Source organism: Cornus florida, unplaced genomic scaffold, assembly GCF_030987335.1.
Source record: "Cornus florida cultivar Cherokee Brave unplaced genomic scaffold, ASM3098733v1 CherokeeBrave_3.0.0_Hap2_Chr02, whole genome shotgun sequence".
Taxonomy (NCBI): domain Eukaryota; kingdom Viridiplantae; phylum Streptophyta; class Magnoliopsida; order Cornales; family Cornaceae; genus Cornus; species Cornus florida.
The window spans coordinates 9,259,393-9,274,262 of record NW_026775572.1 but is presented as its reverse complement, the minus strand read 5'-3'; the positions used below and the strand labels follow the sequence as shown (position 1 = coordinate 9,274,262).

General features: G+C 35.9%; 2 protein-coding genes across 3 annotated transcripts; one reads left to right on the top strand and one right to left on the bottom strand.

Annotated features, from left to right (window-relative positions):
- Nucleotides 1-167: 167 nt before the first annotated feature.
- On the bottom strand, nucleotides 168-4,054 carry LOC132293523 (putative E3 ubiquitin-protein ligase XBAT31). The gene is made up of 8 exons (XM_059791044.1): nucleotides 3,659-4,054; nucleotides 3,457-3,516; nucleotides 3,216-3,287; nucleotides 2,994-3,115; nucleotides 2,735-2,875; nucleotides 2,545-2,652; nucleotides 1,662-1,920; nucleotides 168-1,008 (listed from the first exon to the last, which is right to left on the bottom strand). The coding sequence occupies exons 1-8, from the start codon at nucleotides 3,836-3,838 to the stop codon at nucleotides 622-624; spliced, it is 1,329 nt and encodes a 442-aa protein (XP_059647027.1). The 5' UTR covers nucleotides 3,839-4,054; the 3' UTR covers nucleotides 168-621.
- Nucleotides 4,055-7,250: 3,196 nt separating this feature from the next.
- LOC132293522 (110 kDa U5 small nuclear ribonucleoprotein component CLO) lies at nucleotides 7,251-14,870 on the top strand. Of its 2 annotated transcripts, XM_059791043.1 has the most exons (12): nucleotides 7,267-7,387; nucleotides 7,584-7,853; nucleotides 8,266-9,022; nucleotides 10,472-10,540; nucleotides 10,666-11,859; nucleotides 11,944-12,042; nucleotides 12,139-12,297; nucleotides 12,496-12,581; nucleotides 12,665-12,863; nucleotides 13,283-13,393; nucleotides 13,823-14,029; nucleotides 14,337-14,870. In XM_059791043.1, the coding sequence occupies exons 3-12, from the start codon at nucleotides 8,279-8,281 to the stop codon at nucleotides 14,433-14,435; spliced, it is 2,967 nt and encodes a 988-aa protein (XP_059647026.1). In that variant the 5' UTR covers nucleotides 7,267-7,387; nucleotides 7,584-7,853; nucleotides 8,266-8,278; the 3' UTR covers nucleotides 14,436-14,870. The 2 variants fall into 2 exon arrangements, with proteins under 2 accessions (XP_059647025.1, XP_059647026.1); XM_059791042.1 differs by lacking the exon at nucleotides 7,584-7,853 and having other exon boundaries at nucleotides 7,251-7,387.

Genomic DNA, 14,870 nt, shown 5'->3' with positions numbered 1-14,870 from the left:
ACTCAAGACTAGTAGAAGTACTCAAAAACAAAGAATCTAAAAATGTCCCGACAACTCGACTTGATAGGTGCAGAAGGGTACACAAACCAATTTGACCTTGAGAGTTTTGACTTATGCACTTCAATAGATTTCAAACAGTAAGGGAAAAAAATTAGAAGAAATGGCTATTTGTTAAACATAAACAAATGGCATATACAAACAATAATGGTATATATACATATAGCATTGTTTCCAAATAGCAAAATGAGAATAGTGTAAAATGGTTAAGCAACTATCAGATGCAGCTTGGCCTCATAAGAAAACCAATAACTGTGTTGTATTCAGTTAGCAGGCCTGCAACTGGGTTCCTGCTTATTCAAACCACATTGAAGCACATTACAACTACAATACTGCACCGAACCAAAACCACCAATTAGAACTTGTGAAAAGGCCTTTTAGTTAACTCGTATACCCCTCATATGCTCTTAAAAATCGACAGTACATTCAGAATGGAGTTTCAAATACACACTCAATGGGTATAGATTCTGAAGGAATTAAAGAACGCCATGCATCCATGTGTACCTTGTTGTGGCGGGATCAGAAATGAATGTCATCGGCTCATGCATCTGTGTGTTCCAATTTTTAAATCTTATCAATCCCTTCATTTTCAGCAGAAACTTTTCCAGAATTTCGGCCACTCATCCTCCCAAATGAGCTCATGGTTGACAAACCCTTGAAGCTGCTGCTGCCCTCACTGATGTTAAAAGACTTCCTTGATCTACTTGGCCTTGACGGACTGAATTCTAGTTCTCTGCTGTTGTTTATTTTGACCTCGGCAACAACTAGTTGAGTAATGCTGCTTCGACAAAAGGGGCAGACTGGGGCCTTTGGGCAAGCAGAGACGGAGTTGGGTTTGTTGTGACAGCACAGAGCTAGAGTGCAAGAGGCACACATCTGGTGGCCACAATTTTTAACCTCAATTGTGCAGACCTGATCAAAGCAGATGCAGCATAGCTCGACGTCGCTGGCCTGTTGAGAAGTACTCTTCCCCGTGAATAACAATGTATATACTTTGAAGATTGATAGGAAAAGCATAATGCAGATTTAAAGAAAAGATACTGTCTTTTTTAGCATAAGGTGTAATCTAGAAAAATAGGTGCATATTTTGAAGATATGTAGGAAATAGATCAGGATAGATATAGATTTAAAGAAAAGCCAAACTTCTTTAAAAAATAAAAAAAAAATTACTCAAAGCTCTTTTTTTTTTTTTTTCATTCACGATTCATTATCATAACAAAAAGTATAAATAGAGTATGTTTAAAAATGTCAGTAGCTCTGGTAAGGTGGTGATCCACATGCTTCCTAGTGCGGTGGATGCATTCCTCTCAAAGCTGAGCAAGATAGTAGGAACAACTTCTTAAATTGTTAAGGGAATCTTTCACAAATATAAGAGTCACATGACATAAAAATCAAAGGAGAATCATTAGGAAGCTTGTTTAGAAAAGAAAAAAAAAAAATTTATTGAACATTAGGAAGCTTGTTCCATTGCATCTGAACCTTTGGGATACATATTTCTGCCAAACATAATTCCCATGTAAAGGCATAGAACTGGTCTGTTATGTGTATACACACACACACACACGCAAGGAAAAAATAAGAATTTAATACAAAATTTATAATACCTCAGACATGTCATCGCCAGACTCAAAACCAGACTGCAAAGATGATGGAAGTGAGTAGACTGTCTCCTTGAAGATGGCTTTTTCCCTCTCTCTGTTTGCCTCCATTAGGGCTTTTTCTAACAGAGCTTTTGCTTCCGGATTGAGCTCAGTAAATAACTTCAAAGGCGATGGCCAAACGAGAGGCTCCGGAGATGAAGGATTCAACAATGCTGCACATGCTCCATGCTTGTTCTTCAGGGCAACCATGTAAGGCATTCTCCTGCAGAGTTCCCATCTGATAATGATTAGTTTTACATGCAAATGTTCACAGTTGACAACTTTTCTCATCAATTACACAGAAGAAACCTCCCACAATCAGGATGTAGAATGGAACCAAAAGAGTAAGAATTAAGTATGTGTGTGCTAGATATACAATAAATCACCAAAATCAATTTACAGCGAACATACACAAAAAGAGTTCTGCAAGTTCTTGAAGTCAGCTCGATAAATCCTTCTGAGTGTCATAACATATTCTTCTAAATCATATTATTCTCAAGTCTCTAACCACATTCTCTTTTACCTTCCCCTCCTCATTATAACTTTGAACCCAATTAGTCTTGGTTACCATAGTAATTGATCTTAGAGGAAGATATAGTTTGACCACTAAAGAAACTTTTAAATTTTAGCAAGTTCAATTTTGCAAAAAGGGAATTCCCAGGGGATCTACTTTATGCTTCAACTTTTATTCTCATCTTCAGTCCTAACAGCATTCTAGAATTTGTTTGACAGAGATCAAGGGATAAAAATTGATTTCACCAACAAGAAGCTTAAAATTGACCAAGTTAACCTAGACTACCATATTGCACAATTTATGTTTAGCAAAATTTTAAATTCAAAGTCTTACCCAGATGAATCTCGTTGCAGGCGATCTGCGCCCCAAGCAAGTAATTCCCGCACACAGTCCAGAGAACCTCCACGAGCTGCCATATGAAGTGGAGTACTCCCTGGGTAGCTGCAAGTGGGACTTTTATCAACTTGAAATTCAAAATAGCACTGCCTCTACAATGCATAAAGAGCTTCATCAAGATTGTTACCCATATCCGCCTGTGGAAACACAAACTAGCGCGCCACTGTTTAAGAGAGTATGAACACACTCTGGGCGCCCTTGTCGGGCTGCCAAGTGCAGGGGGGTCGCTCCATTTCCATCCCTTACATTCACAAATCTTGCAAATCCCCTGCCATTGAATCCAAACCAAACCAAATAATACAGTAAGATTAGAATTTAATTGATATTAGAACACAGATATATACTTGTGTTTGTTTGTGACAGAGATTAGAGTGAGAGAGGGTCACCAGGAAGCTGCAACGGGGGTTGAACGGGCAGCAGAAAGAATAGCTTGCAGACAATCTGAATGGCCATAATAAGCAGCATAATGCAAACAGGTTCTTCCATTCAGAGAATCAAACATTAAAATCTGATAAATTTCAAAAGCAACCCATCATAAATCCTTCCATTACAACATAATCAATCGGGAAATCTGAAGAGAGAGCAGGAGAGAAACACAATTGGCATACATTTGCTCCTGCTTGAATAAGCCTTTCCACACAGGAAATTTTCCCATGCATTGCAGCTAACATTAAAGGGGTCTAAAACAATCACAGACAAATAAACAAATACACATGTATTAATTATCATATACACGAGATAGAAAGGAAGGTTCAAGATTATATATGGTCAATAATAGAGGTTATATAATACCAAATTATAGATGTATACATGCATCATTCATAATGAGTTTGGGTGTGTGGAAATTACCTGTTTGTGGCGATTTACGGCATCTGGGTTAACAGACCGATCCAAAAGCATAGAAAGAACCTACCCATCATCAAAACCAAGCACCAAATGCAAAAATCACAAAGAACCATCAAGAAATATGCCAAGAAAACAATCCCCAGAAAAGAAAATATGAAAATCCAAATCAAAATTAACAATCCAAAAGAAAATACACAAAACCCACCTGGATCTGACCATTTGCAGCAGCTACATGCAGTGCAGAGAGTCGACCATGAGCAATGGTCCTTTCCAACACATTCGTGTCTTCCTCCAACATTGCTTCAACTCTTTCCAACTCTCCATTTTGCACTGCACTGAACAGACCACGACCATGGCTTTCTCTGCAACTCAGCCCCTGACCCATTTCCTCCTATATTCTCTCAGCATCAGTGGAGGTGCCCCGATCGTCACTCACGCGCCACCGCCCACGGAGGAGGTGGTGGTGCAAGTGGCGATGGGTTGGGACGGGGAGTGTGGGTAAAGCCAGAGGTAATATCTAAAGTATTGGAGTGGCCTTCGAATTTGAACCTGCCCGCCGAGATTTCGGGCAGTTGTCGGATGCTTTTGGTAGTTGTCGGGCAATTATCAGATAATTTTCGGGCAAGTTGTTTTTCAGTATATAATATAATATAATGAAACAGTGGTGTAAGCCTGGTAGCAGAGACTTTAGTCAAAATCACGTGAATTATGTTTGATTTTTCAACACGGTTTGCAGGGAGATATCAGAACCGTTGATGTTCGTTGTTCTTCTTTGCAGCCGTCCGATTGATTTTTTGACCAAGCTTATAATAAAATAATTTCCTCATAGATTTTCTCTCCGGAATTTAAAAATGAAATTAAAATTTGAAAGCATTTTCAAAACAAAGATGGCATGAAGGACAATAAAAATTCATATAAAAATTTCCTATAGATTAGCAGTATTTCCTTTTGTTTGCTACAGTACTATTTACCAACCAAACAATTTTTAATCATACCTGTGAATGGATTTTGATTCCGATATTATCCTCGTATAAATGAAATAAAAAATTTAATAATTTGCTATTTCAATAAATGATAATTTAAAATGATTCAATCATATAGCAACCGGATTACATTAAAATTATATATATATATATATATATATATATTATTTAATTACAATATACTGTGTATGTTATACTCCATATATATTAGTTATTTATCTTTAAATTTATATATATTTATCATTTATCATTAAATTTATTTGGTTGCATAGTTATATGGTGCATATTAATAACTCTTCACTGCACCTAACTTTATACGAGTTTGCGTGAGAAATGACACAATAAAATGATTAGTGTCGATTTGATATATGGAACCAGTAGAAAAGGAAAAGAAATAGAAAAAAAATAAAGTTTTTATGAGTTTGGGTATGATGAAAAGAAAGAAAAAGAAAAAGAAACAAAAAAAAAACAGCAAGTACAATTTCTGCAGTGGTTGATTTTCCTCCAAAAAGTTTCTATATAAAACACAACCAAATTTTAGTTCCTCGTGATATTTGCACCTCTATATTTTAATTTTCTATTATGTTGGTGACTCAACGTGTTTAATTGTTGATAGACTTATTCATGTACCTTTTCATATATTTTTGAAGTTAGAGTCTAAGATTAACATTAAAAAAAATTATGAAGCCTTTCTCGTACATAAACAATTAAAATTTGATAAAATTCATTATATTATAAGTATTTTAATAATCCATCATTCATTATTATTATCATAAACTAAAAATGGATATAAACAATTGGTGATATAAAAGGGATTGATCCAACATAAATTTATTTAATTTTTATAGTATTTGAAATCATAAATGTAATTTTAGCAAGTATAATTATTAATATTATTAATTTATTTTGATTATTAAAATTAACAGAATAATATTTTCCCATAATTTTTTTATTATAATTTTATATAACTAAACGACTATTAAAATTTTAATTTTCCTTTAATAAGTTCACACACATGCATGGCAAAGTATGGAACAATTTTATCTAGATAAATAGACAATCTCTTGTCGTGTTTTAGTCCTTTATTGGAGCACTTTTGGTTGTAAACATGTACTTTAATTGTAAACTTTATTTCTTTTGACTTGCTCCTTTCACATAATTCTTCAAAATCATGCTTCACTTTTCTTTTTGCTTTGATTTTCGGTCAATTATTTACAGCTACAAAGCAAGTGCCTTTAAAAAGAAAAGCAAAAAATGAAAAAGAATTTGTATGAACCTTAGGACAACAAATTATTTGAAAGACTAAAAGACTGAGTCATAAACTCTTCTTATTGAGCAGTTGATTGAAAATTTTGTTTTAAATATTTTATTTATCTTTGTAGATATTGTAAAAAGTATGTATATTTTAATTCAGTTGCTAAATAAAAAGAATTCATAACTTTTATCAAAAGAGAGCTCCTTTCGAAATAAGAAAGAATGTTATTTTGGAGTGAACTATGTTTGGTTCGCATATTTAATTTTTTTATGTCATTTTTAACTACTCAATCTCACCATCTCATTAATATTTTTGTCGATCTGGTCCTAATTGAATAAACAAACAATTCTTTCTTTTTTAACCAATACGTCTTTAGATCTATGTTGTAAATAATTATCTCACCTAAATCTACTTTTCTTCAAAATTTTTATTAATAGTCTATTTTTTTTTTTTTTCCACACATGTTCTTTACTAATCTTACATTTTATAGTCACTTGTATAATGTAGTATTTTCATCACCCAACACTTTATTCCAAATAAACAGTTGGCCTAATATATACACACACACACACTAGTCACACATGCTACCTCACCTCATTTTAAGTTATTTTAGATTTTGAAATTAAATTTAGAGGAAAACTAGTTTATACATTAAATTAATTTTTGTCTAAATTCAGTGTCAGATTATAAGGTTTAGTTTTTTGTTTGTTTGATTGCTTGCTTGCTTAGTATTGCACTATTGATTATAGTATTAAATAGCAAAATATCATTCGCTATTATTATTTTTTATTTACAACTATAATCTTTAATTTAATTTTCACGTTGAATTACACTTGAGTGTATTGAAAAGGTCTCGCTAACGGCATCAATCAAATCAAGACAGGCTAATTTTTTAAAAAATTTGATTAAACACAAGACATATCCAAAAGAGCATCAGGGCGCAAGCCACTTTAGAGTGGCTGTGTGTCAGTGTAGAGTGGGAGGGGATCGGTACGCAGATGGAAATAGAGAGCCTTTTTTGTGGACTCTACAATTACTTTCCATGGACTTATCTACAGACAGAGAGGGCAATGGACAATTCGCTAAAATTTTTGTTCTTTCTTTAATTGGCTGAGAATGAAAGAAGGCCCACTATCTACCACACAAGCTAGATAGAATTAGCTATAGCCGGTGATGGCCCACCTTTGAATAATGAGATACTGATGTTGCATACCTTAGAACAATTTTTATTAAAAAAATAGAGTATCATGTAAGCATTTTTTATTAAACAATACTTATGTGACACTCTATTTAAAAAAAAAATAGATAGAGAAGGTGTATAAATGCATACCGGATGCTCTAAATAAAATTTTCATTTTGTTACTATTTCACAAGTAGTCAATACTATCCACAATCACGGGCTTGGGCACAGAGCCCATATGTTACCTTGACCCAATCCGTATAGTTTGGTCAGGTTTGGGCCGTTTGGCACGAGTGCGGTTTGGTTAGAAATCGTACTAGCCGGTTTCAATTCGAATTGGGTCAAGAAAAACAAATGTGGACCAACTGAACCGAAACGTGATAATAAATCTTGCCCTAGGTACGCATCACCCGCACACCACTGTCTCATCCACCGTCTCGAGCGACTCTATCCGGCCGGTCAAACCAACGCGACTCCCTTGTTCCAAAATCAGAGACGACGCCTTCATCTTTTCCGGTGAGTTCCTCTCTCTCTTCTTTGTTCTCTGTACATATTTTCACACACGCACTCAACACTCTGTTGATCTCTCTCACACACACACTAGGCCACACAAACACATTCACTCACTGTGCCCTGACGCCCTGTTCAGTTCGAACTGATTAGGTTTAGAGACTTTAATCTCGTTTTTTTTTTTTTTTTTTTTTGAGACTAGTTTGATCCGATTTATGCTGAAGTCAGTTTCATCCGAATAATATCAAACTCGTTTCGTTAGCACCGCCTTAGGGGCAACATGTCAGTATTTACAACATTCGGCTGTGGTAAACGACTTGTTGTAGTTCTATACCCTTCAAGTAAGCGCGCGCTCTCTCTCTCTATAGATTTGGCAGTTCGCACACTCTAGAAAGCCCTGTAAACCCTCACCGATCCGTCTTCGCAACATTCGGTTGTGGTAAACAACTCCTCGTAGTTATATACTCTTCAAGTAAGCTCTCTCTCATTATATATCCTTTGTTGTATTGTCAATCTATTATATAATATAGGTTACGGTAGATCAAGAAAGAGAGAGAGAAATAAATCTTCTTTAAATTTTTGAATATTCATGGAAGGAATGCCTTTTTTTTTTTTTCTCTGGAAAACAGTGAAAAAGATAATCTCAGTTGGTACAGTTATTAAAATCAGAATCCCATGCTAATTTTTTCCTTAAACCTGAAAATAGTGAAACATCAAACTTATAGGCATGGTGTCTTTAGCTATTTAGGAGTAATTTATTGATTTTGAGAGAAGAAAACGCCCTGGTTTGTGAAGGGACTTGGTAAATGTTGACCAAAAAAATTAATGAACTTGCACAATATGGAGGTTGTGTTATTTAACTGATTGTTTGTTTGATATGCCAGGTTTAAGAGAACAATGGATGATAGCTTATACGATGAGTTTGGCAACTATATTGGACCAGAAATTGAGTCTGATCAGGAGAGTGATAGGGATGATGAAGATGAAGATCTCCCTGACAAGCCCATTGATGAGGCAGATGTATCAGATGATGAGGACGCAGCTGGTGCATCCAATGGGTGGATAACTACCACTAACGATATCGATATGGATAACCAGATTGTCCTTGCTGAGGACAAAAAGTACTACCCGACTGCGGAAGAGGTTTATGGTGAAGAAGTTGAAACCCTAGTCATGGATGAAGATGAGCTTCCCCTCGAACAACCCATAATTAAACCAGTCAGGAATATTAAGTTTGAGTTGGGGGTTAAGGATTCCTCCACTTATGTGTCAACACAGTTTCTTTTGGGTCTTATGTCAAACCCTTCTTTGGTTCGTAATGTTGCCCTAGTGGGACACTTACAGCATGGGAAGACCCTGTTTATGGATATGCTGGTTGAGCAAACCCATCATATTTCAACCTTTGATCAAAATAGTGAGAAGCATATGAGGTACACTGATACAAGAATTGATGAGCAAGAGAGGAGAATATCAATCAAGGCAGTTCCAATGTCACTTGTTCTCGAGGATAGCAATTCAAAATCATATCTTTGCAACATCATGGATACGCCTGGACATGTCAACTTCTCTGACGAAATGACAGCTGCTCTAAGGCTTGCTGATGGTGCTGTGTTAATTGTAGATGCTGCTGAAGGAGTTATGGTAATTATTTTATATTGCACTCTTTTTATTGTTTTATAACCCACCACAATAATAGTCATTAAGAAATCTGTATGACATGAATGTGTGCTGACAAAGTAGCGTGAAGGCTGACGTATTCGTCCTCAGCTTTTGAGCTTGTCTGACTAACTTGCTCGTCTGACAATTTATTAGTATTACTATTTTTTGTTCTGCTTGTCTTTGTAGTGCATTCTATTAAAACAAGTTTCTTCCTTTTATCACTGCATGTATGTTTTCATGTCTTAATTTAGTTTTTTCTAGTTTCATATTCGGCGGTATCAACACTTTCATTTGATACTTGTTACAGTATTTGTTAATTGTCAATATGTGCTACTCTGATACTTGGATGCACGAACTGGGATAATCTAATTGGTCATTTGTGGGTATTTCTTAGCCATTAACTACAGAATTACATATTTAACATTATTTATATTACCGAGTGCTGAGAAAACTATGAAACGAGCATGGAACTGACTGACATAATGTGGGTATTATCTAACGTGTATATTATCTGATATATTTCTTTTATTATTGTATTATTGTATATTACTCTTGAGAAATTGCAAAATTTAACAAAAAGGCACTGGTATTTGTTGAAGGATTTAAATATTAAAGTTACATCCTCTCTAAATGCTTAAGCTTTTGGAGTAGGTGGTTGTTAAAATGGTATTAGAGCAAGCAAGGTCCTGTGTTCAAACTTCACCGTTACCCTGATAATTAAAATTGAAACATGTGTTGGACCAAAAGAAGACCACATGTGAGGGGGATTTAAATAGTAAAATTACACCTTCTAAAAAAGCTTAAGCTTTTGGAGTAGATGGTTGTTAATAGTATTCTATCCAGTGATATATCATTTGTTGCAACATAGTGTTGGTTTCATAGTATGTGATTTCCTTGAATCATTAGTGTTTGATTGCCTAATTTTTGATATGTCATGGATATATTGCCAAGATTTCTCATGTTTTTCTCCTAATAGTTTATCTATTCCTTGTCTGGATGGCATACAATGTTTGACAATATAATGAGACCAAAGGAAAGATATGGGAACATGCTTTACTTTCGAAGGGTCTAGAACTATAGTTAACATTTGGAACTTTCCTTTGGGTCCTTCACATGGATCAATACTTCCATTACAAAAATTTCCATGGCTTAGTACTTAGAGTTTTTGCTTTATTCCCTTGTTTTGGGCTTTTATGTAGTCATTTTTTGAATTTTGGGTCCGCTATGGATTACAGTGCAATTATTGGCAGGAACTGTGTATTCTGCTCTGCTATCTGAGACCACTTTTGGATTGAACTTCCTTGTGGAAACAGTTTCTTTATATGATAATTTTGTTATAGCAGCATTTTGTAATCATAACATTGTTAGTATTGATTATGAACATCGTACAACCGCTTCTTATGATTAATTTTCTATTCATTAAATGAACAGGTAAATACAGAGAGGGCTATACGCCATGCCATTCAAGAACGCCTTCCTATTGTTGTTGTGATCAATAAGGTAATTTCCTGAAACCATGCTTATATTATTCATTTGATTTTTATATAAAGCAGTGGGTTGCCACAAACAAATGGTTTCAATTTTTCTTTTAATTTAATATCTACTTATTCTAATTATTTTTTTAGGTTGACAGGCTAATAACTGAACTTAGGTTGCCCCCGAAGGATGCTTACCATAAGCTCAGGCATACAATAGAAATCATCAATAACCTCATATCTGCAGCTTCGTCAACTGCTGGAGATGTTCAAATTATTGATCCAGCTATCGGAAATGTTTGTTTTGCTAGTGCTAATGCTGGATGGTCCTTTACCTTGCAATCTTTTGCTAAGCTATATGTCAAGCTCCATGGTATTCCATTTGATGCTAATAAGTTTGCATCTCGTCTTTGGGGAGATTTTTACTATGATGCTGATGCCAGAGTTTTTAGGAAGAAACAACCTGCTGGTGGAGCAGAAAGATCATTTGTCCAGTTTGTGCTTGAACCCCTCTACAAAATATACAGCCAAGTAATTGGAGAACATAAGAAGAGTGTGGAGGCAACTCTTGCAGAACTTGGTGTGACTCTCAGCAATGCAGCTTACAAGTTAAATGTTAGACCTTTGCTAAGGTTGGCTTGTAGCTCAGTTTTTGGTTCAGCCACAGGCTTTACCGATATGCTGGTTCATCACATTCCTTCTGCAAAAGATGCTGCCAGTAGGAAGGTTGAACATATTTATACTGGGCCTAAGGACTCTGAAATTTACAAAGCTATGGAAGATTGTGATCCTTCTGGCCCCCTTATGGTTAATGTGACGAAACTGTACCCAAAATCAGATTGTAGCGTTTTTGATGCTTTTGGTAGGGTATATAGTGGTGAAATACAGACAGGGCAGACTTTGCGGGTTTTGGGAGAAGGCTATTCACCAGATGATGAAGAGGACATGACGGTAAAAGAAGTAACAAAATTATGGGTCTACCAAGCTCGTTATAGAATACCCATAAGCAAGGCTCCTCCTGGTTCTTGGGTTCTGATTGAAGGGGTGGATGCTTCGATTATGAAGACTGCCACACTGTGTAATCTGGATTATGACGAGGACGTGTATATATTCCGGCCTCTTCAGTTTAATACCCTTCCAGTGGTGAAAACAGCTACAGAGCCTTTGAATCCAAGTGAGTTGCCCAAAATGGTAGAGGGTCTTAGAAAGATTAGCAAGAGCTATCCTCTAGCCATAACCAAAGTTGAGGAGTCTGGGGAGCATACCATTTTAGGCACAGGAGAGTTGTATTTAGATTCTATAATGAAGGACCTCAGGGAGCTTTATTCGGAAGTGGAAGTCAAGGTATTGAGAAACTTCCAAAAAAAAAAAATTTTCTTGCTTTTGTTGAGCATAATTTTTCCTACTTATGCTTTACATGAAATGTAGGTGGCAGATCCAGTTGTCTCGTTTTGTGAAACAGTGGTTGAGTCTTCATCAATGAAATGTTTTGCTGAAACACCCAACAAGAAAAATAAAATTACAATGGTATGAATGCCATCTGATTCTCTTTTGATCTTGAGGTGATTTGTAATTTTATGTTTTCTAGTTCATGCAATATAATTATTTAGTTCTGTTCTCTAGATTGCAGAGCCATTGGAGAGAGGACTTGCTGAGGACATTGAAAATGGTGTTGTGAGCACTGATTGGCCCCGAAAGAAGATTGGAGACTTCTTTAAAACAAAATATGACTGGGATCTGCTTGCCGCACGTTCAATTTGGGCATTTGGGCCTGATAAGCAGGTAATATAAATGTTTTATGTGGATGCAGGACCTGGTAAATTTGACAGGACAAAACAATTATGTTGTTTATAAACTTCCAAAGACTGCTAGTTTGATCATCTCTATTCAGTATAATCCTAGCCTCATATATTCTTGATTAAAGTTTGCTTTCGTGTGACAACTGTTCATGTTCCCATCTGATAAATGTCATACTTGTAGGGACCTAACATTCTATTAGATGACACACTCTCAAATGAAGTAGACAAAAGCATGCTGAATGCGGTTAGAGATTCAATCGTGCAAGGGTAAGTTAATTTTAAATCTTCATTTCCTCTTCGTAGTTTCCATTTTCTGCGTCTTGATGACGGGACTATCCTATTCTGGACAGATTTCAATGGGGTGCACGAGAAGGACCCCTATGTGACGAGCCCATCAGAAATGTTAAGTTCAAAATAGTTGATGCTAATATTGCAAAGGAGCCCTTGAATCGGGGATCAGGGCAGATCATTCCAACAGCTCGACGTGTGGCATACTCTTCTTTCCTTATGGCTACCCCACGGCTTATGGAACCAGTATACTATGTAGAGGTAAAAACTTGGTACTACAAATTATCTAATGAAGGTTATATTCTGACTATAGAAACCATTTCATGGAGATGCACATAGAGATGGCTTCTTTTAACCTACTCGAGGCAAACAAAGTTCATTTTTCAATCCTTTAATGACCTTATAACTTCTTCCAGTAGCATTTGATACCTGTTAACATCACATTGAAATAAAATTTCTTGAAAGTAGAAACTATTAAATAACATTTATTGATTTCTTGAGGTCCAGTGGAACTTTTATTAATACAAGTTCTTTAAGGTGCCTTTGGGCCTAGAATATTCTGAAAAACAAGAAATAGGGTGAGATTTGATTATCTTGTTGAAAAAGGGAAACTTTTTGTTTTTCCCCATTTCATGTCAAGTTGATGTTAAAAACTAAAGAATGCAATGTTGCCTTTTCAGATACAAACACCTATGGACTGTGTTACTGCTATCTACACAGTGTTGTCACGCAGACGTGGGCATGTTACAGCCGATGTTCCTCAACCAGGGACTCCAGCTTATATTGTCAAGGTTTGGTTGCTAAAGTTGCCTTCATCATTACAGTTTTTGCTTACTATTTTTAACAGCCTAAATTGTTCCCCATGAGAGAGATGGATATTGATGACACATATAACAATCATACAACTTGGTAGTCTTTTTCCTAATGAGAGTTTTGATCGGACAATATAGAAAATATCTCCAGTTTCATTTTCGGAGAAGAGTTGAACAATTTTATGTAGCTTCCCGAGAAGTTGGGCTAAAGTTGAACAGTTTTATGCAGCTGTTCCCAAGTAGTTGGGCTGCCATGTTAATTGCTTGCCAATCCATATATATATTTCATTAGAAATCCTGAGACCAATTATTTTAAACACTTACATGATTTAACTCTAATTATATAGTTGAATATTCATTTTATTGCTGTTATATTTATGTGGTTCTATATTATAATTGGAACTGCAGGCTCTTTTACCTGTGATTGAATCTTTCGGATTTGAGACGGACTTGAGATATCATACTCAAGGGCAGGCATTTTGCCTGTCGGTGTTTGATCATTGGGCTATAGTTCCTGGAGACCCCCTTGACAAGAGCATAGTTCTGCGGCCACTTGAGCCTGCCCCAATTCAGCACCTGGCTCGTGAGTTCATGGTGAAGACAAGGCGTAGAAAGGTATTCTCCCTCCGTTCTTCCTTTCAGACAATAAGTTCTCTGATTCATATATGGAAAAAATATAAGGTGGTGTTTTAAATGCGCACACACATATATATATTTTTAAATATGCTCTATGATGCATCAATTGCACTTTTAAGGGCCCCCAGAGGTATTTTCTCATTTGAACACATTAAATTTTTAGAGAAATATGATTTTCTATTTATCTGTAGGAAAATAAAAAGAATAGTACAGACGCATTTTTGTGCAATATAGAGTGAGCAAACACATTTAATGCTTAAATAGTTGAGGTTTGAATTGATGGCAGGGAATGAGTGAAGATGTGAGCATCAACAAGTTCTTCGATGAGGGCATGGTGAAAGAGCTAGCTCAGCAGGCAGCTGAACTTCATCAGCAAATGATGTAGGTGGGAGGGAGACTGCAAATCACAATCTTCATTTCCATGTTTCCGGTCAGTGATGGAACTGTGTTAGAAAGTCTTTCGTACCGCAAGGACCCAGTCTTCCGTGCTGCACTTCTTTGTAATCTCTGGCCTATGGGGCTCTCGATGCTCATTTACACTGGTTCAACATAGTGAAAGATTTTAAGATTGGTCTTTCCAACATGGGTATATACATTTTCAAAGGAACTTGTAACGGTGGTGCTATTATAAGTGCATTACTGTTGGTAGAAAAGTGAAAGAATGATTATAAGTGCATTACTGTTGCTACAAAAGTGAAAGCCATGGTGAAACCTGCAGTTTGGATAGAAAGATATGTTGTTTATCATGATGATGGATTATAATGCTGAGTCATATTTGAGTGAATCAGTATGCGAAATTCTATTGATATTATTAATTAAA

Coding starts and splice junctions, on each gene's coding strand:
- LOC132293522 (XM_059791042.1), top strand. CDS start 8,279: ATGGATGATAGCTTATACGATGAGTTTGGCAACTATATTGGACCAGAA. Junction 10,541..10,665: donor TTGTTGTTGTGATCAATAAG/GTAATTTCCTGA, acceptor TTATTTTTTTAG/GTTGACAGGCTAATAACTGA. Junction 12,043..12,138: donor AGAAAAATAAAATTACAATG/GTATGAATGCCA, acceptor TCTGTTCTCTAG/ATTGCAGAGCCATTGGAGAG.
- LOC132293523 (XM_059791044.1), bottom strand. CDS start 3,838: ATGGGTCAGGGGCTGAGTTGCAGAGAAAGCCATGGTCGTGGTCTGTTC. Junction 2,876..2,993: donor ACCCCCGTTGCAGCTTCCTG/GTGACCCTCTCT, acceptor ATTCAATGGCAG/GGGATTTGCAAGATTTGTGA. Junction 1,921..2,544: donor CTGCAACGAGATTCATCTGG/GTAAGACTTTGA, acceptor GGAACTCTGCAG/GAGAATGCCTTACATGGTTG.